We start from the raw sequence: 22,016 nt of genomic DNA, 5'->3' as shown, positions 1-22,016 counted from the left end.
AGGTATGTCAACCTAAATTTTAAGTATAGATTATGCCTCTAGTTAAATCACCATGGTCATTCAGTGCTTGATCTCTCTAAGACTGGCAATTTTATGTCAGTTTCTGTGCTACAGATACCAGTTTACTAGAAACTGTCCTTGTTCACTTCAGATATTGGCCATAATTTATTCTTAACGTTCATTTACCACTAGAAGTTAGTTTCTTTTCCTTTATTTAAAAAAAAAACAAAAAAGGTTGAAGATCTGATTTTAGAAAAGGGAAAAAAACCACAGGAAATCCTGATTTTAAATTGGATTAAGGGCTACATTTAAAAGCCTTGCTGTTACAAGGAATTCCAGTGCAAATGCTAAGTCATCCATTTCTTAGTGACTCTCCAGTCCATAAATTATACTAAGTAGGAACATGTAAGATTTCAGTTCTAAATTTCCTGCTTTTAGTACTGCAGCAAGCCTTCTATACAGCAATTTTTATATATTTTTGTTTCCCCAAATTTGTATTGGCACCATTGAAACACATTACACAGAATGATTGAATACCTTATGTCCAAAAATGGTAAAATTTCAAATGAATATCTTGAAATAAAATTGTCATTCAGCTTTATTAAACCAGTGTTATAAATTGTTCAATTTTAAAATTTTATGTATTAATTACTACCTCAGATATCGACAATAAAATCAGAACAAAACCTAGGCCTATATACATCTAACTCAACAATTTCTAAATTTTCTCATCTGTTTGGTAGGTCTTTGGAGAACACTGAAGGTATTCTTATCAAAATAAGAGTCGAAAAAAGCTTTTATTTTGTAAATGGCAGTCTGTCAAAATTCCTTTTGAAATAATTACTTCAATGGGGCTGGGGTTTTGTTGCAATATTAAATGCGTGTCTGGGTTCCTAGAGATTTATATTTGTGCCTTTTTATTATTTAAATTTAAATAAATAAATGTCATCCTAAAGTAAGGAGGGAGGAAGTACTATAATCTCAAAACTATAAAAGTAAAATAGTTGAGCAAGCTGTAGTGCAGTGTGTGTATATGCCACTATCCTATGTCACATGGTGTCTTCCTGTATAAAGAAATTCTGTATAGAAGTGTCTCTTTAAATTATTAGATTGTTTTTCCATATGCTTCCTGAGAAAATAGAACAGACTATTTATTAGGTTCTTAATGTCATTCTTGTTTCAGATATTGACCAGAAAGGATAAATCATAGTGCTGACTGTTGTTTACATACTTTCTATCTTGAATTTGTTTATCATTCATGTCTATTTAAGAAGTTCATGGCTTTCTTTAATTAACAAAGTATTTATCATTTTGTAGTCTCTTGTCTCCTTCTCTGAGCTTTATTATTATTCATTATTTTATATCACCCAACATCTGCTGTGTGCTTCATGAGAGACCGAGAGAGGCTCAATCCCAGCCCCAAAGAACTTAAAACTAAATTTTAGGCATGACAAAATGAGTGAGAATAATAAACGGGGAGGCACTGGGGTGATGGAGATACAGTGAGATGATCACATGGTTACTTAGCATAGGCCTGGGCACATCTTGCTAGTTCTTTTAAGGACGTCTTGTTTTTAAATATAAAAGTGATAGGTGATGGTGAATGATGACTGATTTACTGTGGCCATCATGGAAGAAGTGAGTTTAGGAGAAAGATTTAAAGGAGGACAGGTAGTCAAAATGACAATGAAATAATGCTAAATTTTGAGAGATTGATCATAATAAAATCACATTTGATATTTCAAAACGAGACTGTCCTAAGCATTGTGTTTTATAATTTCAGTGCAGGTCCAAGCTGAAGGAACTAGTTTGCAAAGAGGAGAGCTCTTGCGTAAACATATTGGCAATAATAGCAAAAGGGTTTTTTAAAACCTTGAAAAAAATGTTTTCTATAAATTTTTTTTCAAATTTACTTTGGGTGAATTAGAAGTTTTAAAAAATTGGTGTCAGACGGCCTTACGACTGCTGTTTTCTGTGTGTGAAAAACAAGAAGATATTCTACTCTGAAGGTAAACTGAACCATGCATAGCTATTTCTCTAAACTTGTAGGCACATATCATGTAGAAAAGACCAATTATATTGATTATTTTTTTCCAGGTAGCAATTACAGTGAAAAATGTGATGTATTCAGTTGGGGTATTATTCTTTGGGAAGTGATCACCCGTAGGAAACCTTTTGATGAGATTGGTGGCCCTGCTTTCCGCATAATGTGGGCAGTTCACAATGGTGAGTTGAAAATAATTTTTCATTTTAGTGCATTTAAAGTTAAATTGTATATTTGACATGTAACATTAAATATTTTAATCTTTGCAAAATTAGTCGTCATTCAGTAGGTGGCAGTTTGATACCTCACTGTAGATTGCATTGTCATTAATAATTAATACTTAAGCACTCTTGCTTCTGAACCAGTTCATTTTTGGTTTTCTTTCTTGTCTGTTAGACTGTGCTTACTGACAGTGCTACATGTAATTAGCATGTATGAATTAATAAGGAGAAGAACCATCAATTTATTTTTGTTGTGATAATGAAGTATTCCATTCATCCTGAGTGAACAATAAGTGAGATCCAGATCACCTACCTCAAAAAATAAAATGGCCAAAATTGAAGTTGACTGTAATGCTAGCTAAGATTTTCAAACCAGGACACCAAAATTTTGTGTCCAAAGTGCTAAATAACTGGCTTGGTTTTTCAAAAATGCTTATTTGATTACGTTACTGGGAAATCTTGTTGCTCATCGCTTCTGAAAATCCAGCCATTTACCTAGGAGACATTCCCTGCAGAGATCCACTAAACTAACTCATTTTCCTCCTTCAAATCGCTCCTTAAAACTCTACTTTTCTGAGAGACCTATTAAAAAAAACCTGACACAGTTAGACTACTGTTGTACTGAAACCACTGGTTATCATGATGACCAATATTGTCTCATTGTTTCCCTGTATCTTCCCAACTCTCTGTATCAATCTATTGTCTCTTGTTTTAGACAAAGTTCTTTGGGTCAGGGACTATCTGTCTGTTCTGTGTTTGGACATCACCTAGCACAATGGGATCCTGGTCCATGACTTGAGGCTCCTAGGTGCAACAATAATATAAATATTAGTTTGAAGAAGTAAAGCACTGTTAAATTTTCCACTGTGTCTGCAGGGGAAGCTAGGTGAGGAAAACACTATCTAAAGTGCTGCTGTTACTATTTTTTCTGTTTTCCTCTTGTCATTTAAATATGTTCATAAACTGACCAGACATATAGTGCATTCAGAGCATTATTGAAAGACAGCTCTTTTTACTTATGCTTACCTAGATGCAATTTTCTAATTTGTATGTAATATAAACAAATAAGAAAAAATAGAATAAATGATTGGTGACACTATTTTTTTTTTTTAAATACAGGTTGGTTTTCTCCAGACTATAGTTATCATGCATCTTTAATGCTATAGTTTAAATAGCAAAATAGGTTGTTTAAAAAATTCAGGCAATGACAGAATTTTCAAGAATAGTTTGATTATATAAATTACAATTTGTCTAATTTTAATTGTAGGTACTCGGCCACCACTGATCAAAAATTTACCTAAACCTATTGAGAGTTTAATGACTCGTTGTTGGTCTAAGGATCCTTCACAACGACCTTCCATGGAAGAAATTGTCAAAATAATGACACATTTGATGCGGGTATAACCTTTTTCTTTTAATCTGTAAATATTTTAACAGGGGTTATGTTGTAGTATTGGCTTTTGAAGGTATGCCTTTCATGAGCCCAGTGTTAATCTGTTGTTCAAGTTGTATCTCCAGTCTCTAAAGATTTTTCCTCAATGCTTACATCACATGACTTGCTGAAAAGACTCTAAAAACAGTTACAGGCTGTAGGATCATGTGTGAGGTTTTTTACAGATGTTCTGGTTTGACCTTACAAAGTTGTAGTTACTCAAGTATTTTACTACTTTAGTTTCTCTGCCATTTTTGTGAGCATTGAGATATTGATAGCTGCTCTGTAGTTTCAGGACCTTTATTGGCTCCTTTAAGGAAAAAATAGGCACTAGCATGGTAACTTTGCAAATGTCAAGGAATAGAATCTATCTAAGGGTATATTACCTATCTTTGTCAGTATCACTGCTATTTCAACTTCATTTCCTTCAGAAATCTGATCCTGAAGAACAACAGTATTCATTTGTTTTGCTAAATCTCAGAAATACAAATCAAAATCAAAATACATTAGCTAAACCAAACAAAATGCTCTTCATAGAGGTAGCACATGTATTACTCAGACATTTGCCAATATGAATATCTTTACACTGAATGCAAGTGAACAAGAATAATTGGAAGTTTAAAAGTAGTTTTTATTTGCATTATTAACCCCAACAGATTTGTTTGTATTAGTCATATTGGTGATCAGGTTCACAGAAATTTAGCCGTTTTTTAGGTAGTGAGCACTACTTAAGCTAACTGTCAGGTGTCTAAATAAGCTAAACGAAAACAGTGTTTGAATGGCTCGTTCCATTAAGCCATAGAGGGTTTATTCACAGACACTTTCAATTCTCCATCCTTTCTTCTTAACTGCTACCTTACTTTCCCTGACAAAACTCCCTAATATCCACTAGAATTGAATGTGATTCATTCCATCCTTATGCTGAATTAAACTGTACGTTGCCTGATTTATGCCATTGTAAATGGCTTCCATTATGCTGCATTGTTCTTAAAATACATTACATATCTGTCTGAAGGCACTTAATAAAGATAGGTTTGTGTGTGCTTTGTTTTTGGGAGGTGTGGGGAAGGAATGTTACTGAAAAGCAAGATGTTGCAGATGGTTCTGCAGTTAAACAAAATAGCATTCTCAAATTACCTTTTTTTCCTCTGCATTTATTCAGAGAACCAGGATCTGTTGAGGTGTATGCTATCTCTGTAGCTGCTATATGTGCTCTGAAAGCATTAATTATGTTAATATATAACAATTTACTCTCTACACAGTACTTTCCTGGAGCTGATGAACCTCTGCAGTATCCTTGTCAGTATTCAGATGAAGGCCAAAGCAACTCTGCCACTAGTACAGGTATGATTGTGTAAATATAAGGGGGGGGGGAATAAAACACTTTTTAAATAGGATAAACAAGGAAATGAAACAGATTCAGGAATGTATTATAAAGCACAGCCTGCAGCTTTATTAAGTTTGATGGGGGGAAAATAACCACTTCCTAAATGCCTGGTTCAGTGTGTGGTAAAGGGCCTCATAACAAATATTCAAGTTTTGCTTCCTTCAGCCTAATCCCTAGGGTTCAGCCAAACTCTGAATCCCCTTGCCCTCCTCCCACAACAGAGAATGAGGGTACACATGAAGGATAACTCAGTCTGCAAAGACTTAGGGTCTCCCTTTCTTCCTGCGGGTTATTAGGGTCCAATAGCCATCTCTCAGATCTTACTCCTGTTTGCTCCTATCGGCTGGTCCTTTGAGCCTCACGAAAGCTCATGCTCAAATAAATTGGTTAGTCTCTAAGGTGCCACAAGTACTCCTTTTCTTTCTTCTGCACTGGACCGCCTCATCAGATTTTGATGAAATTACAGATTCCACTGATCAAACTTGCAACTTTTCTTTACTTCCTATTAACCTAAAAAAAGGCCCTCAGGGTGCCATGAGGAAGGCAAAAATACCCACCAGACATTCTACCAATCTTGCCCCAAGAGACAAATTCTTTCCCGGTGCACAAAACTGATGATCACTCAGACCCACAGCATTTTGCATAGGAAAAAATTTAAATGCTTCCTTTATGAAATTTTGCCCTATTTTCCTCATTCCCTTGGGTTCTTGTAACTTAACTACAGTTGTCCATACGTGCCTTCTTCCCTCTGCCCCAAACTCTAAATTTCTCTCACACAGAATATTTTGGAAATAAGGTACTTTTGAATTCACCTGTACATTTTATTGCAAAATCCCATCAACTTTGTCGTATACTTGATGGTCGTCTTTAGCCAGACTACATGAAACATGTTTAGCACATAAATTTAAAACATACTTAAGAAAATAGTCTTAAATCTATTACTTGCAATTTGTAAAGCAATGTTTTAATTTGTTTATCCTACAAATATATTTTCATTATACGTAGGATTCATAATGGATTTTATGAGCAAAACTGCCAGTTGTGTTCATAATCGAAGATTTTTGTTAATGATTTGGGATTGATAGCTAAAGCTTGTCTTTAGGATCTGGGTAAACTTGCTGTTCAACATCTTGTTCTGAATTGGGTTTTTTGTTTTTTTTTTTTTTTTGCTTTTGAAGTATATTCTGAATTTTTTTGTCAAATGTTTTAAAAATTTAAAATTATAAGGTTGGTATTGGGGAATGAAGAATGGGTAGCTAAAGAATTTTAGTTTGATTTAATGTTTTCAAAGAAGTGGTTTAAATACAAAAAATGTTTATTTTCGGGGGGGTGGGCTTTTAAATAGGCTCATTCATGGACATGACTTCTACAAACACCAGTAACAAGAGTGATGCTAACATGGAACCAAGTGACTTTCAAGGAACTGCTACCAATGATACCATTAAACGCTTAGAATCAAAACTGGCACAGCAAATGAAAAATCCAGCGAAGCAGTCGGTAAGCAAGTGAATAAAATCTTGTGCCTTAATGAAGAAATTGCCATTAGATGGATAAAATCACTATAGTAAAATCACACTGCTCTAAAATACAGGAGGTTTTCTTTCTTAATAAGCTTTCCTATTCAATAAAGGGCAGTAAGTAAGAAACGCTAAGGATAATGTAGTACATCAGCATCTCTAAATCTGTGGTCCACTCTGTACTTACTGATGGTCCATGGAGAACATATGATGCTGACTCCCATTTACAGCTTTTTACAAAAAAATTCTTATCAGTGGTGTGACTATCTGTAAAAGCAGATAGAAATAAGGAGCACATCTAGTTGTCTCCATAGAACCTAGGGGTGCAAAGGGGGAAGAGAGGAATGTAAACAGTTGTACCCTTCAGGGTCTTTGGCCACCACTGAGAGAAGAGCCAAGAGATTCCTCAAGGGAGGTATATGAGTGCGGGCAGTGGGAGAGTAGAGTACAGTGCCAGCCAGCCAGTTAGCTAGCATGACTATGGTAGCGGGGAAGGAGCAGAAAGAGAGAAGATGAGAAAGTCAGGGTGAAATTAAGAGCAAAAGGAGACTGTTCCTTTGGTGGAGAGAACAAAATACATCCTATTACATAGCTAATCATGGAAGCATGGGATCTCTTAGTTCAGGGAGGAGAGGAATAAGGGGACATGAAAGAGGTATGCCAAATCAGAAATGATACTGAGAAGATAAATCCGGGAGCACCTAGTTATCTTTTCTCATAGTACACATTCAGTGAAAGCTTCAGTCAGCAAATTTTAATTGATGACTGGAAATGCTTTATAAACAGTATGTAAGTGACGTGGAACTCATTGCTACAAGAAGGCATTATGACAAGAGATTGGTATGAGTCAAAAAAAAATTAGACATGTATTTGAATAATGAAAATATGTCCACAGTTTGTTAGGATGGAAAAACAGAGCTACAGTAGAACCTCAGCGTTACAAACACCTCGGGAATGGAGGTTGTTTTTAACTCTGAAATGTTCGTAACTGAACAAAATGTTATAGTTGGTCTTTCAAAACTTTACAACTGAACATTGAGTTAATACAGCTTTAAAACTTTATTATACAGAAGAAAAATGCTGTTTTCCCTTTTTTTAGTAGTTTAACACAGAACTGTGTTTGTGTGTTTGTGTCTGCTACTGCCTGATTGTGTATTTCCTGTTCCAAATGAAGTGTCTGGTCGACTGGTCAATTTGTAACTCTGCTGTTCATAACTTTGAGGTTCTACTGTAAATCTTCAATCAGAAGATATTAGTGAGAGCAGAGTTAGGTCAATGTTGAGTGCTTTTCAAAATCACAACATATATGGTGCTGTCTATATATACTATAATTATTGGTTACACAGTTTTTGTTTAAAAAAGTACAATTTAATTAAAAATACCACAGTAAAGGGGTTCTCAAACTGGGGGTCGGGACCCCTCGGGGGGTCGCGAGGTTATTACCTGAGCGGTCACGAGCTGTCAGCCTCCACCCCAAGCCCCACTTTGCCTCCAGCATTTGTAATGGTGTTAAATGTATAAAAAAATATTTTTAATTATTAGTGGGGGTCGCACTCAGCAGCTTGCTATGTGAAAGGGGTCACCAGTACAAAAGTTTGAGAACCAGTGGTATAAGTATTTACTACATTAATATACTGGGGATATTTCTCTTATCACTATTCTTAGCTGCTGATTTCTGAATACAGGTGTAAGCTCAGAAGTCACTTGTTAAATCTTCTGGAGAAACATTTTGTTTTAAAATTAGGGCTGTCGATTAATCACAGTTAACTAACTCAAGAAACTCAAAAAATTGGTCTTGATTTAAAAAAATCAATCATGATTAATTACAGTTTTAATTGCACTGTTAAACAGTAGAATACCAATTGAAATTTATTAAATATTTTGGATGGCTTTCTATATTTTCAAATATATTGTTTTCAGTTAAAATACAGAATACAAAGTAGACAGTGCTCACTTTATATTTGTATTACAAATATTTGCACTGTAAAAATGATAAACAGAAGAAATAGCATTTTTCAATTCACCTCATATAAGTACTGTAGTGTAATCTTTGTCCTGAAAGTGCAACTTACAAATGTAGATTTTTTTTTTGTTACATAACTGCACTCCAAAACAAAACAATGTAAAACTTTTTAGAACCTACAAGTCCACTCAGTCCTCCTTCAGTCAATCACTAAGACAAATAAGTTTGTTTACATTTACGGGAGATAATGCTGCCTGCTGCATCTTAACAATGTCACCCGAAAGTGAGAACAGGCATTCACATGGCACTTTTGTAACCAGGATCTCAAAGTATTTATGTGGTGTATATGCTAAACATTTATACAGATGCCCCTTTGTGCTTCAGCCACCATTCCAGAGGACATGCTTGCATGCTAATGAAAAAATGTGGTGTTGTAAATTTGTGACTGAATTCCTTGGGAGAAAATTGTACGTCTCCTGCTCTGTTTTACCTGCATTCTGACATATATTTCATGTTATAGCAGTCTCAGATGATGACCCAGCACATGTTGTTAGTTTTAAGAACACTTTCACTGCAAAAGGCAAAAAAGGTACCAATGTGAGATTTCTAATGATAGCTACACCACTTAACCCAAGGTTTAAGAATCTGAAGTACCTTCCAAAATCTGAGAGGGATGAGGTGTGGAGCATGCTTTCAGAAGTCTTAAGAGTAACACTCTGATGTGGAAACCCATAGAACCGGAACTACCAAAAAAAATAAATATATCAACCTTCTGCTGGTGGCATCTGACTCAGATGATGAAAATGAACATGCACTGGTCTGCACTGCTTTGGATCTTTATCGAGCAGAACCCAACATCAGCATGGACGCGTCTCCTCTGGTATGGGCGGTTGAAGCATAAAGGGACATGTGAATATTTAGTGCATCTAGCACGTAAATATCTTGCAATGCCGGCTACAGCAGTGCCATACGAATGCCTGTTCTCACGTTCAGTACACAAGAAGCAGGCACCATTATCTCCTGCGAATCATAGAATAGAATCATACAACTGGAAGGGACCTTGAGAGGTCATTTAGTCCTGCCATGAATGCAGGGTCTGGACTAAAGTATTATCTAGACCAATGCTACTCAAAGTGCTGGTCCGTGGAACAGTGCTGGTCTGCAAGCCATCGGCTGCCGGTCTGCGCGCACATTGGGGGGGAAAAAAAATTGCCGGTCCCCCACATCAGATAGCTGGAGAAGCAGAGATCTAGACCATTCCTAACGGGTGTTTGTCTAACCTGCTCTTAAAAATCTCCAATGAAGGAGACTCCACAACCTCCCTAGGTAATTTATTGCACCCTACTTAATGACAGGAAGTTTTTCCTAATCAACCTAAACCTCCAACCTAAACCTCCCATGCTGCACTTTAAGCCCACTGCTTCTTGTCCTATCCTCAGAGGTTAAGAAAAACAATTTTTCTTCCTCCTCCTTGTAACAACCCTTTACATACTTGAAAACTGTTATCATGTCCCCTCTCAGTCTTCTCTTTGCCAGACTAAACAAACCCAAGTTTTTCAATCTTCCCTCATAGGTCTTGTTTTGTAGACCTTTAATCATTTTTGTTGCTTTTCTCTGGACTCTCTCAATTTGTCCACATCCTTCCTGAAATGCGGCGCCCAGAACTGGACACCATATTGTAGCTGAGGCCTAATCAGCGCGGAGTAGAGCGGAAGAATTACTTCTCATGTCTTTCTTACAACACTCCTGCTAATACATCCCAGAATGATGTTCGCTTTTTTTGCAACAGTGTTACACTGTTGACTCATATTTAGCTTGTGGTCCACTATGACCCCCAGATCCCTTTTACGCAGTACTCCTTCCTAGGCAGTCATTTCCCATTTTCTATGTGTGCAACTGATAGTTCCTTCCTAAATGGAGTACTTTGCATTTGTCCTTATTGAATTTCATCCTCTTTACTTCAGACCATTTCTCTAGTTTGTCCAGATCATTTTGAAATTTAATCCTATCCTCCAAAGCACTTGCAAAGCACTCCTCCCAGTTTGGTATTGTCTGCAAACTTTAAGTATACTCTGTGTGCCATTATCTAAATATTGAACAGAACCGGACCCCTGCAGGACCCCCTCTCTCCCCCCTCATTATACCCTTCCAGCATAACACTGAATCACTGATAACTACCCTCTGGGAACGGTTTTCCAACCAGTTTTGCACCCACCTTCTAGTAGCTCCATCTAGGTTACATTTCCCTAGTTTGAGACTGTCATGTGAGACAGTATCAAAAGCTTTACTAAAGTCAAGATCTACCACTTCCCCTCCATCAACAAGCCTTGTTACCCTGTCAAAGAAAGCTATCAGGTTGGTTCGACATGATTTGTTTTTATCACCTTATTATCTTCTAGATGTTTGCAAATTGCTTAAATATTTGCTCCATTATCTGTCCAGGTACAGAAGTTAAGCTGACTGGTTTGTAATTCCCTGAGTTGTCCTTATTTCCCATTTTATAGATGGGCACTATATTTGCCCTTTTTTCAGTCTTCAGGAATCTCTCCCGTCTTCCATGACTTTTCAAAGATAATTGCTAATGGCTCAGATATCTCCTCAGTCCGCTCCTTCAGGATTCTAGGATGCATTTCATCAGGCCCTGGTGACTTGAAGACATCTAATTTGTCTAAGTAATTTTTAACTTGCTCTTTTCCTATTTTAGCCTCTTCTGGTCCTAACTCATTTTCACTGGCATTCACTACGTTAGACGTGCAATCACCACCAACCTGTTGGTGAAAACCAAAACAGAGAAGTCATTAAGCACCTGTGCCATTTCCACATTTTCTGTTTTTCCTCCCTCATTGAGTAACAGGCCTACCATGTCCTTGGTCTTCCTTCTGCTTCTAATGTACTTGTAGAATATTTTCTTGCTGTCCTGTATGTCTCTAGCTAGTTTGATTTCATTTTCTGCCTTGACCTTTCTAATTTTGTCTGAGCGATTGGTTGAACTAGTAATAGAAGTTAGTGGACCTGTAGGCTGTAAAATTTTACATTGTTTGTTTGTTTTTTTTAATGCACTTATTTTTTGTACATAATTCTACATTTGTAACTTCAACTTTCATGATAGAGATTGCACTATAGTACTAGGTGAATTGAAAAATACTATTTTTCCAGTGCAAGTATTTGCAATATAAAGTGAGCACTGTACAGTTTTTTTCTGTATTGTAATTGAAATCAGTATATTTGAAAATGTAGAAAACATCTAAAAATATTTAAATTAAAAGGTATTCTATTGTTTAACAGCACAATTAATGCAATTAATTTTTTTAATCACTTAACAGCCCTGTTGAAAATGTAACACTGTTTCAACAGGGTGACCCTGGCCGTTTGAGTTTACCTCCATCTCGCGGGAGCAGTGTGGAAAGCTTATCAGATGTTCGTGGGAGACCACAGTCAACCCTTGTTTCAGGAGAAGGCAAGAGGATGAGTGCTGACATGTCTGAAATAGAAGCAAGAATTACTGCTACCGCAGGTAAAAATAAATAAAGTAGGGGGCAGAGAAAGGTGAAAGGAGCTACTTTTACTAAGATGAGCCCTGTGAGGTAACTCTTAACTGGGCTTGGATTCTTTATTATTAACTTGTTATATTTTAAGAATTTATATGAATAGGCTTGGCAGAATTTGACTTATTTTTTTGTAATTTTGACAGTTCTTGTACATTGTTTTATTTTTTATTCTATTTTTTACTCTTTATTTTTACAGTTGCAGGAAAGTAAGGGTGGGTTAGAGTTAGGGCAGTGCTGAAAACAGAGTTGCAGGAGGCTCCCTGCATGGCTAAGGGGCCCAAGACACCCTAGTACATGGTGCAGATGAGGTTGTGGTCCTGGCCAAGGGTCTCTGCTCCACTGGGACAGGGCTCTGAGGAAGAAAAGACCCTTCAGCTGTCGGGGAGGCCACACCTTTGCTGAACAGCTCTTGCCCAGAAATGGCCCCGGCTGCTGAGTGAGTGAGCAAGGTCAGGAGGGCCTAGCTGCAGAGGACTCCCAGCGCTGCTGTGGAGCCGGGGACACCCAATCTCTGCAGGCACAATGTGCGGGGAGGCTATGGTCCTGGTGAGGCTGAGCAGAGACCCCTTGCACTCCCAGCTGGTGAAAGAGCGTAGCTGTGACAGTAGGGCTGTAGAGGGCTCCCTACGCTGCTGAAGGGCAGGTGACTCCCAGTCTGTGCAGGCCCAAGGTGCAAGGAAAGTTGTGGTCCTAGCCAGGCAAAGCAGAGAGCTCCTCACCAGGACTGTGGGGAGGAGGAGGATTCCTTGAGGGAGGGCTACCCCACTGCTGAATGGCTCCTACCTAAGGACAGGTTTCAGAGTAGCAGCCATGTTAGTCTGTATCTGCAAAAAGAAAAGGAGTTCTTGTGGCACCTTAGAGACTAACCAATTTATTTGAGCATAAGCTTTCGTGAGCTACAGCTCACTTCATCGGATTGTTAGTTTCTAAGGTGCCACAAGTACTCCTTTTCTTTTTACCTAAGGACAGACATTCAGCAGCAGGTTAGCCTCCCCCCCAGCCGGGGGCTTATCCTCTTCCTCTTTGCAGTCCTGGCCATGGGTCTCCACTCTGCCCCACATGGACCACAGCCTGCAGGGATCCAGTGTAATGGGCCCCACATCCTTACAGAGGTGCCCTCTGCAGCTCTACTGTCATGACCCCACTTGCTCCCTCCCATGACAGCAGGGCTGCAGCAAGCTCTCTGCTGCTGTAGCGCCAGTGAGATCAATTCCTGCAGGCACAAAGTGTGGGGGAGAAGCCAACTGTTACTGATGGATATTTTTTCCTCAGTTTTAATGTGTCAGCGAACCTCTGTCGAATTTAAATCAAATCCTGCAAAGTCTAGATATAAAGAGACCAGCTCCTTTCACATTTGTGCACTCAGGTCTGAGAGGAATTTTTTTGAAATGCGTGTAGTTTGAGATTACAGAAAAGATTACTTTTGATTGCCTTTAAAATGGTTAAATTACATTTTGCTTGTATTACATAAATTTGGGATTCTTTGGTATGAGCCTTGTTTCATTAATACAAGTTTCTCTTTGCTTCTGACTGAGTGGTGTTCTCCATCCATTGTCATTTTTATTATTTGAATTACATTTCATTCAAAACTACATTCAAACTATTTTAATATTTTAAAACGCAGCAGGTGGATTTAAAAGCAGTATTATTTCCACCGGTAAATTGAAAAACCAGTTTTGACAGAAAATAGGTGCAAACTGATAATTTAGTTATGTCGTTGGAAAGATCAGATATGAATATAACCCTCTGATTTCTCCCCAGAGAAGCAGAACCTGGATGTCTTTGTAAAGAATTTTAGCTACACACAATTTGCCAGGTTGCAAAAGCTGCTCCTTTTATTTACATGGTGGATCATTGATGTAAAATGAAGTTTAGGATACTAGCAACATTAAATGCATAATTTTATGGTGAAAGCTGAGCAAGTTAGTGTGTTTTTCCCAATAAGCAAATTAACAAAACGTTATACCTGGTGGGCAATGCTTTCTAGTCCCTATTTTCACTGTTTGTTAACTTGTTTCATAATTTTAAATGGTCCTTTTTATTGACCTACATCCTTAGATTTACAGAATCCAGGCACAATAACTACCACTGCTAGTCAGACTTTATCTAGTTGAGTCAATATTTTTCCATCACTCTGAAAATTTGTGTATTTACTTTTTTTACATATTGGGTATATTTGGTGTGCTGACTCTCTTGTGCACCATGACTAAACTTTTATTCAACTCAGGAAAAAAAAACCAAAAAAAAAAAACGTTTTTTACTTTGGTAATGTCTAAAGGCATATTGTGATAGGCACTGTACATACACATGGGATGACCTAGTTCCTGTCCTAAAGAGTTTACAATCTTACTTGAACATTATAGTATCAATCCAGGATGGATTATTTTGGTTTTTTATTACTCTTATAGCTAGTTGACTGCAAATACTTCTTGATAGCCTTTGCCCCTATATCGTTCAGATATGTATTCATCAAGGGTCTAGCCACCACAAGGCAATTGTGTCCTTACCCAACAATAGCCTGCGGTGTTTTGATTTATTTTAATATTCTGGGCCTCATTCAAGTCTCTCATTGGTTCAGAACAAATGAAACTCATTTGACCACCCAGTGTGAGTATGGAATCAGTCCAGTCTGCCTTCCTTCACTAGATTCTTTTAAGTACTGCCAGTAATTATCTCCAAGTACGTTGTTCGGAGATTTTGCTATGGCTGTTTTTGTTTTTTATTTAATTTCTTCTTCGAACAAAAGAGAGTTGATTTGAATGGGACAAGTATAAGGGAACAGAGTTCATTTCAGGCAGTGGCAAACTAGTAGAAATCAGGCCACATTAGTCTAAACAAGTTTTTGTGACTTAGGTTGAAAATAGCAAAAACAATGGTGGTTTCTTAGTCTCATTAACTACGTTACAGAGAACATACTATGATCCTGGACAAAAAAAATTGTGTTGCTATGTGAGGTTAAGGCTATTGTCAAGAATAAATACACCGAAAATTATTTTAAGAATTATCTAATCCTCTTGTTCCGTCTATTATTAGACTGGTCATAGAAACAAATCAGGCAGTGCACATTTATGTCAGTCACTGAGAGTTCTTTCAGGTAAACATGCCAGAGCAGTTTTCTTTTGGGAGCTGCATTCATAAATCTATTTCAAATGGGACAGTTATTTAATTTTTAAACTACAGACCTTTATTTTGCCACCGCTTCCTCTTACTACCTGTGGCAAAATTAACATTTGTAAGTATGTTTTATGATGTTTGATGTGATTAGAATAGATACAAATTCCACTTCAACAAATATGGGGGTTTTGGGGTTTTGTTTTCAATAGTTCCGTGAATGGGATGCTTAATTCTAAAGTATTTAGGTTGGTATGCAAATTGCCATTTTTACAAAACAGCAAACATTTAGTCAGAGGGCACCTTACCAACGCTTGAAGCAATTCTTCAAATTTTCTCATATTAAAGTGAGCTTATCTTAGACATTGATTTGATTTCACTTTACAGGAGATGTCAATTAAAGAAAATGAAAGCATCCAACATGAAAATGTAAACTTATTTATAAACAATTTTAGCCTGAGACTAGAATAAAACTATGGAGGAAGTATTCTATAACTTAAAACAATGAAGGAAATACATTTATTAGTAATATGCAGGTGAACTGGAAGAAGTCAATATTTGTCTTCCATTCTGATGGTTGCACTTTTCCTTTCCTCATTGCCATGCTGCTTTGTCTGTTTGAGTTTTGTGTTGCTAACTACAGCTAATTATGTTGTATTGACTGCCAGTTCTGTTTTGCTTTTAACAATTTCTTTATTATTTTTAAGCATGAATAGAAAGCTATGCAGTTTGTTGTGTGTGACATGTTTTGCATGTACTTTAGTTTAACAGTATATGAGAATTGCAGTGTTAGGTATTTAATAATTTGTTGTGTTACCATTGTAGCTGTTTGCATGTGTATTGTGTATGTGTATTTTTTCAGCCTATTCCAAGCCTAAACGGGGCCATCGTAAAACTGCTTCATTTGGCAACATTCTGGATGTCCCTTCAGTCATCATACCAGGTATCACAGACCATGTGAACGGCTCTATTGACTAAGATGCTGGAATAATGATCACATTATTAAAATAAAAAAATACTTTTTGCTCCAATTCATATAGGGTGCAGATGGAGACCATCCAGTAAGATTTTTCATGATGTCCTTCTTTTTTTAAGAAAAGAGGAGGAGAAAAAAAAAAAGCTTGCCAGTGTGCAGTCCTCTGCCTTGTGTCTCATAGATAGGACTGAGCCCTTGGCTGGACCGATCTCTTGGTACTAAAAACTATCTCACACATGAAGCAAAATTGCAGAGAAATCCTGTATGTGCAGTATTTTATATATACATGTACATATATATGTATAGTCATTGAAGCAGGGATTTGAACTTGTCTCCCACATCCTAGGTGAGTGCCTACCCACCACATTGTAGAATCATTCTCACACTCTGGCCCAATAGCTATTCACTGTCCTCATGAATGACCACACTGCACTTTTAAGCAGGGGGGGTGTATTTTTGGCTGGCTGGCCAAATGAAGGGAACAGTGCTTTATGGCTGGAGGGGATGAAAACTGCTGCAAAAGGGTCAGCGTAGTCACTGACTCATCCCCTGGGAATGCAAGGTTTACAAGGAGCAGCTCGGTGCCTGAAGCCTCCCTTTTACATGGAGCGGCTGAGGCAGGACCCTCCTTCCCTCTCTCTACTTTAGTTGGTAAAATTCCATGTTTGGTCAAGACCTGCTGTGGGTATTACGTTAGCCACCCCTTTTTAGGGGGGTTGGGAAGGATTTCCCCCCCCCTCCCCCCTGCCTTCCCGACAGCGAGTTCAGGAAGGGCTCTGTTCATGCATAGAGTGAAGGGCGGTAGGCTGTATCTCACAACTCCTTTAAGTGTAAGGTGGATGTCCAGTGCAGGTACTCCATAGGATCGGTATACAGTGACCAGAGAAGTGGCTTGGAAAAGGACTTAAAAGAGGCATTTGTTAAAGGAACGAACAAGGGGCAGTTGCTGACTCCCATTCTTATAGCCTGCCTTAACCCTCCTACGAGGGGAGGAGGGTGATAAGGTCCCAGCAATGGATTTGCTGGAGGGATCTGGATAGAAAAAGAAGGGGAGCTGGTAAAAGCCCTCTGGGTAATTACAGCATAAACACAGGGTTACCTGCACTGTACGCTTTTTTTATCCGCCGGGTAGTCCTAGACATCTAATATTAAAGTTGTGGCCTGATTAAACCCATGTCATATATTTCCTGTCCTTCTTTCGGTATAGCCAGACTATGACTATGAATGACGATGAATAGTCATTGGGCCAGAGACCAAGAATGGCTCTACTGCTCAGTGGTTAGAGCCTTTACCTGGGATGTGGGAGATGCAAGTTCAAGTCCATGCTCCAATGACTGTTTTTTTTTCTTTATGTATCATGGAACAGCTTCAGCAAAATAGACTGAGAACCCACATCAGGATATTCCATTTCCTAGTGTTCAGGGCACCTCTCTTGCAATGTGGGAGATCCAGGTTCAAATTCCTTCTCCACAGCAGGCAGAGGGGTAATTGAACCTGCTGAGACCACCGTCTCTGGCAGTTTTGTGACACCAGCCCAAAAATGTTACGATAATGTTGAAACAAACCATTTAGTTTCAATATTACCAAACAGAACATTTTCAAATTTTTGTTTTAATCAAAAAAAATTTTTTTGACAAACTCAACAAAAATTAGTTTCAGGTCACCCAAAACTGCATTTATCAGCAAATAAACTAGTCACTGAAATTTTTTCCCAGCTCTAGCTCAGACTCTGTGTTGTCATCTATAAGCAGTATATTGGGTTGCAACTGTTACAATGCAGCCAGGTTTTCCTCTAAAGCCCTCAAGATGGCAGGCCCAGCATGCTTTTATTATTTTTACCCATCACTTTCCCTTTCCAGAAAGCCTTCCCTCTCATTTAACTTCACCTTATAACAAAAATATCAATTTTGTTTCAGACTTCCCCCAGTGTTGAGATATTTACTGAGATCATTAATAAGAAACTGACATTTTGTATATTCTACATATAATCATAACTTTTTATCCAAAGAGCTTTGCAAACTAGATATACCGATTTCTTCCTCTGAAATACAGCCTTGTCCAGGGTAGATAACAGCAAAACTTTACTATGCTTTGGGACAAAGTGAAGACTACCCTATTTAAATAAAGCTTTCAGAGGAATTTGATGTAGACCAAATGTATTTTGCCCGAACTAAAATAGGGATAAGACCCCTGCTCCTCTACAAGTGTTGTAGGATTTCAAATGGCCACACAAGTGATTAAGAACTTCATTTTGCATCTTATCCAAAAGATTACAAAGGTGCTCCCTAAGGAACTGGGAGAGTACTGGCTTAGTACAAAAGCTACCTCCTGAATCACCATTTCTTATATTTGTGTTTTCCTTGGAGGCCTCCCATTCATGGACTAATCAGGCTGCTTAGTTTATTTAATGTAAGTATGCAAAAACTCAAAGTGGTATGTTTGCAAGATAAAGAGCTTGATATATATTTTCCAAACTCCCATCCTTTCTAAACACTTTTTGAAATACCCTGCATAAGTATAATTCTCATTTATTTGAGACCCTGACATTTAAAGTAGGTAAAACCTGAGTTTTCCATTAGTGTGCAAAGCTTTAAAAACAAAAAAAAAACAGTGAAATGGATTTGAGAATCATTTCCGGTTTACAGTTTGGTAGCTAATCTTCCAGAGTTGTTGTAGGCATGTATCCATATGAACATACAGAAGTACACCTTTCTTATTTTTCATTCCAACAGATATAGCATAGACACTGCAAACCAGCATTTTAAGAAAGACTTTAAAAAAGAAAAAAAGCCTGACCCACCAAAGTATTAATAGCCAGGTGTTTTAAAGTGTGTATTGAATGACCATGCAAAATGTAACCAAGATAAGTAGGCAAACAGTTTTAGAAAGCTAGTCAGTCAGGAAGTATCTGATAAATCTTGTTTACATCACAGTATTCTTGCATTGGCAACTCCATTTATTAGACAGTTTATGCATATACATTATGTGCTTTGGGCTGTATGTTACATCATCAACTAAAAATACGGGACTACCAAAGTGAGACTTATTGTATTTATAGTACTGTGGTCCTTAGTTTAAAAACTTGATTATCAACTCTCTATTAGTAGCACTGTTTTCATACTATATTCTAAATGGCCACAAATAACTGCAATAAGGCTGATTTTACCTAGGCTCTGTAGTTTTAAATTTTTAATAGTGGATGCTCTATATAGTGCCATGTAAAGCATAATGTGTCAAACAACAAAGTCCCTGCCCCAAAGAAGTTAGTCAAGTCCCAAGTCAGTGCAATACATAAGTGCAGCACAGAATAAATAAAAGGAGTACTTGTGGCACCTTAGAGACTGACAAATTTATTAGAGCATGAGCTGTAGCTCACGACAGCTTATCTTCATTGCTTCACTGCATCCAATGAAGTGAGCTGTAGCTCACAACAGCTTATGCGCTAATAAATTTGTTAGTCTCTAAGGTGCCACAAGTACTCCTTTTCTTTTTACGGATACAGACTAACACGGCTGCTACTCTGAAACCTGACACAATACATACAGAGCTTTGCTGATTTTATACAACATCAATGCTATAATCTCACATGTGAGTCTTGGGGATGGAGATTAAGGGAGTTAGTTGATATTTTGCAGAATATCTATAGAAAAACTATAGAAAGCCATAGATGCTTTAGAGGGTGCTATGCCAATTTCTATAATTTTGTCTATAATTTCTATAATTTTGTCAATCAGCTGATCGCATTGTTATGTAGTCATCAGTAGTACCTCCACAGTTTTTCAGTTTAAATAGCTTTAAACTTTTGGTACACCATGAAAACAAATGTTCACAACTAAAATTACACCACTCACTGCTAAATGTGATTTGGAGATAAATTACACAGTCAATAATTAATAAAAAATAGAAAATGCTTTTATAAATTTGCATTCCTTTTATTAGAATGTCCAGCTTTTCCCCCTTCAATACCTCTCATTTACAAATGACTTAGCTTTAACAGTTTTTCAGGTGAGGTATAATCTTAAACAAAATCTTTTGCATAGATTAGTTTTAAAAGAAATAGTTAAACCAAATTATTAGATACTTTATTAACATTACATCAGGGCTTTTATAATGTCCAGGGTAGCTTTTTTTTCTCCAGTGGCCTTAAAAAATGTTCACCATGTTTTCATTAATATTCCCTTTTTAAAGAAGGAAATATAAACTTCTGTTGGAAGCATAATTTTCTGCAGTGGGATGCACCTGAGAAGGTGCACAGGATGGGGAGGAGGGGACCCATTTCTATGGATATGTTAAGGTCCTTAAGACAGAACATGCCTTCTAAAAGAATGCAGTAAAGGAATCCTCCTACCACAGACCTATGGTTTGCAGGAGAGGTACTCCTCTTCTTTGTACTTGGAAGGTATGCCAGAAAAGGTGCCCTGAGGAACACCTGAATTAAAATAATTTTACATTACCGGCATCAGGGGGGTGTGTGTCAGGGAATATTTTCAGGAGAAAGTGCCTGCCCATAGGAGCTTCAAGCTCCACAAAAATCAGGATCTTACTCCAAGTGAAGTGAGGACTTCCTCTTTATGTAAAAGTTAACCAAGTTTTATGGCGGGGTTTCCTTTGTAGTTTAGTGTAGATTAATATTGGCCTTATGCAAAATACATAACAGCATTACCATTTAAACAAACCACAAACCCTATACGTTAAAAAGGCTGACAATGATCTGCTAACGTAACCTATTGCATACAGGAAAAAACTACCTTAAAAACATTAAGGTTGCAAAATGAAGCATTCAGAAATTAGGAAATGCTAGATTTAAGGTTGCTTGTGCAGCCTTATTTCTCCCCTCTTGTGTATATGAACTATGATGATGGGAAGTCTGTAGCAGATCCAGGAATAGAATCCAGCATTTCCCGGATTCCAGATTCACGAATTCCAGAATTCTTTAAAATTCAAAAGAACACATCATTTTTTCTCTTGTAACCCTGTGCTTCATTCACTGACAATGCTGCATTGAATGAGGAGTGGGTCTTTCTAGAAAAATTGTGTGTGTGTGTGTGTGTGTGTGTAATTGAAAACAAAGCTAAAGGAGAGTGAAAAGGGAGAGAGCGTGGAGAAAGGAGACAATCTGGGCAGGAGACAAAACACAAGGGAGATTCTGTGGAGGACAGAAGCAGATGGGTGAGAGAGCCTTGGGAAGGTTAGAAGGGGGGAGAGTGTGCGGATATAGGGAGGATCTACCTATGCAAGATGGGCGGAGGGGGAGGGAGAAGGCAGCATGTATGTGTGAGTTGTTGCTGGAGCAGAGAGAGAACCAAGGGAAGCTGCGGATATCAGTTAGGGGAGATTAAGTTGCATGTGTGTGGACTTTTGGGGTATGTCTGCAATGCAACTTGGAGATGCGATTCCCAGTGAAGGTAGACAGATTTGAGCTAGCATGCTAAAAACTGCAGCATAGACATCAGAGCATTGGCAGTGGCTTGGGCTAGCCACCCAAGCTCAGATTCAAGGATTCAGGCAGGTTTGGACTTGGGCGGCTAATCCAAGCCACTGCCAGTACCACAACATCGACACAGCTGTTTTCGAGCTAGTTCAAGTCTATCTACGCTGGGAATCACACCTCCCAGCTATAGTGTGGACATATCCTTAGAGGCTAAGGGGGAGCCCGGATACTTTAAAAAAAAAAAAAAGAGAGGGTAGGAAGTGTTTTGGGGATTTTAATGGGCAGGGAAAGTGTGAGAGAATTTTTTGGGCAGAGAGGCAGGAGAAAGGTAGAAATTTCATTGTTCTGTCAACTTCTTTGTGTTCACTTTTTACCCTTACAGTTTA

General features: G+C 37.8%; 1 protein-coding gene across 2 annotated transcripts in view; it reads left to right on the top strand.

Moving 5' to 3' along the window:
* MAP3K7 (mitogen-activated protein kinase kinase kinase 7) overlaps nt 1-22,016 on the top strand; it is a 66,038-nt gene that overhangs the window by 22,564 nt on the left and 21,458 nt on the right. The window contains exons 7-12 of one of the 2 annotated variants that reach the window (XM_084622364.1): nt 2,098-2,226; nt 3,533-3,663; nt 4,960-5,041; nt 6,430-6,581; nt 11,919-12,078; nt 16,086-16,166. In XM_084622364.1, coding sequence (XP_084478490.1) covers nt 2,098-2,226; nt 3,533-3,663; nt 4,960-5,041; nt 6,430-6,581; nt 11,919-12,078; nt 16,086-16,166 — 735 coding nt within the window. The remainder of the gene's footprint in view (nt 1-2,097; nt 2,227-3,532; nt 3,664-4,959; nt 5,042-6,429; nt 6,582-11,918; nt 12,079-16,085; nt 16,167-22,016) is intronic. The other variant, XM_084622365.1, reaches the window with a different exon arrangement.

Source organism: Lepidochelys olivacea, assembly GCF_965140295.1.
Source record: "Lepidochelys olivacea isolate rLepOli2 genome assembly, chromosome: 3".
Lineage (NCBI taxonomy): Eukaryota > Metazoa > Chordata > Testudines > Cheloniidae > Lepidochelys > Lepidochelys olivacea.
The sequence above is the reverse complement of the archived record's forward strand: the minus strand, read 5'-3'. Positions and strand labels throughout refer to the sequence as shown.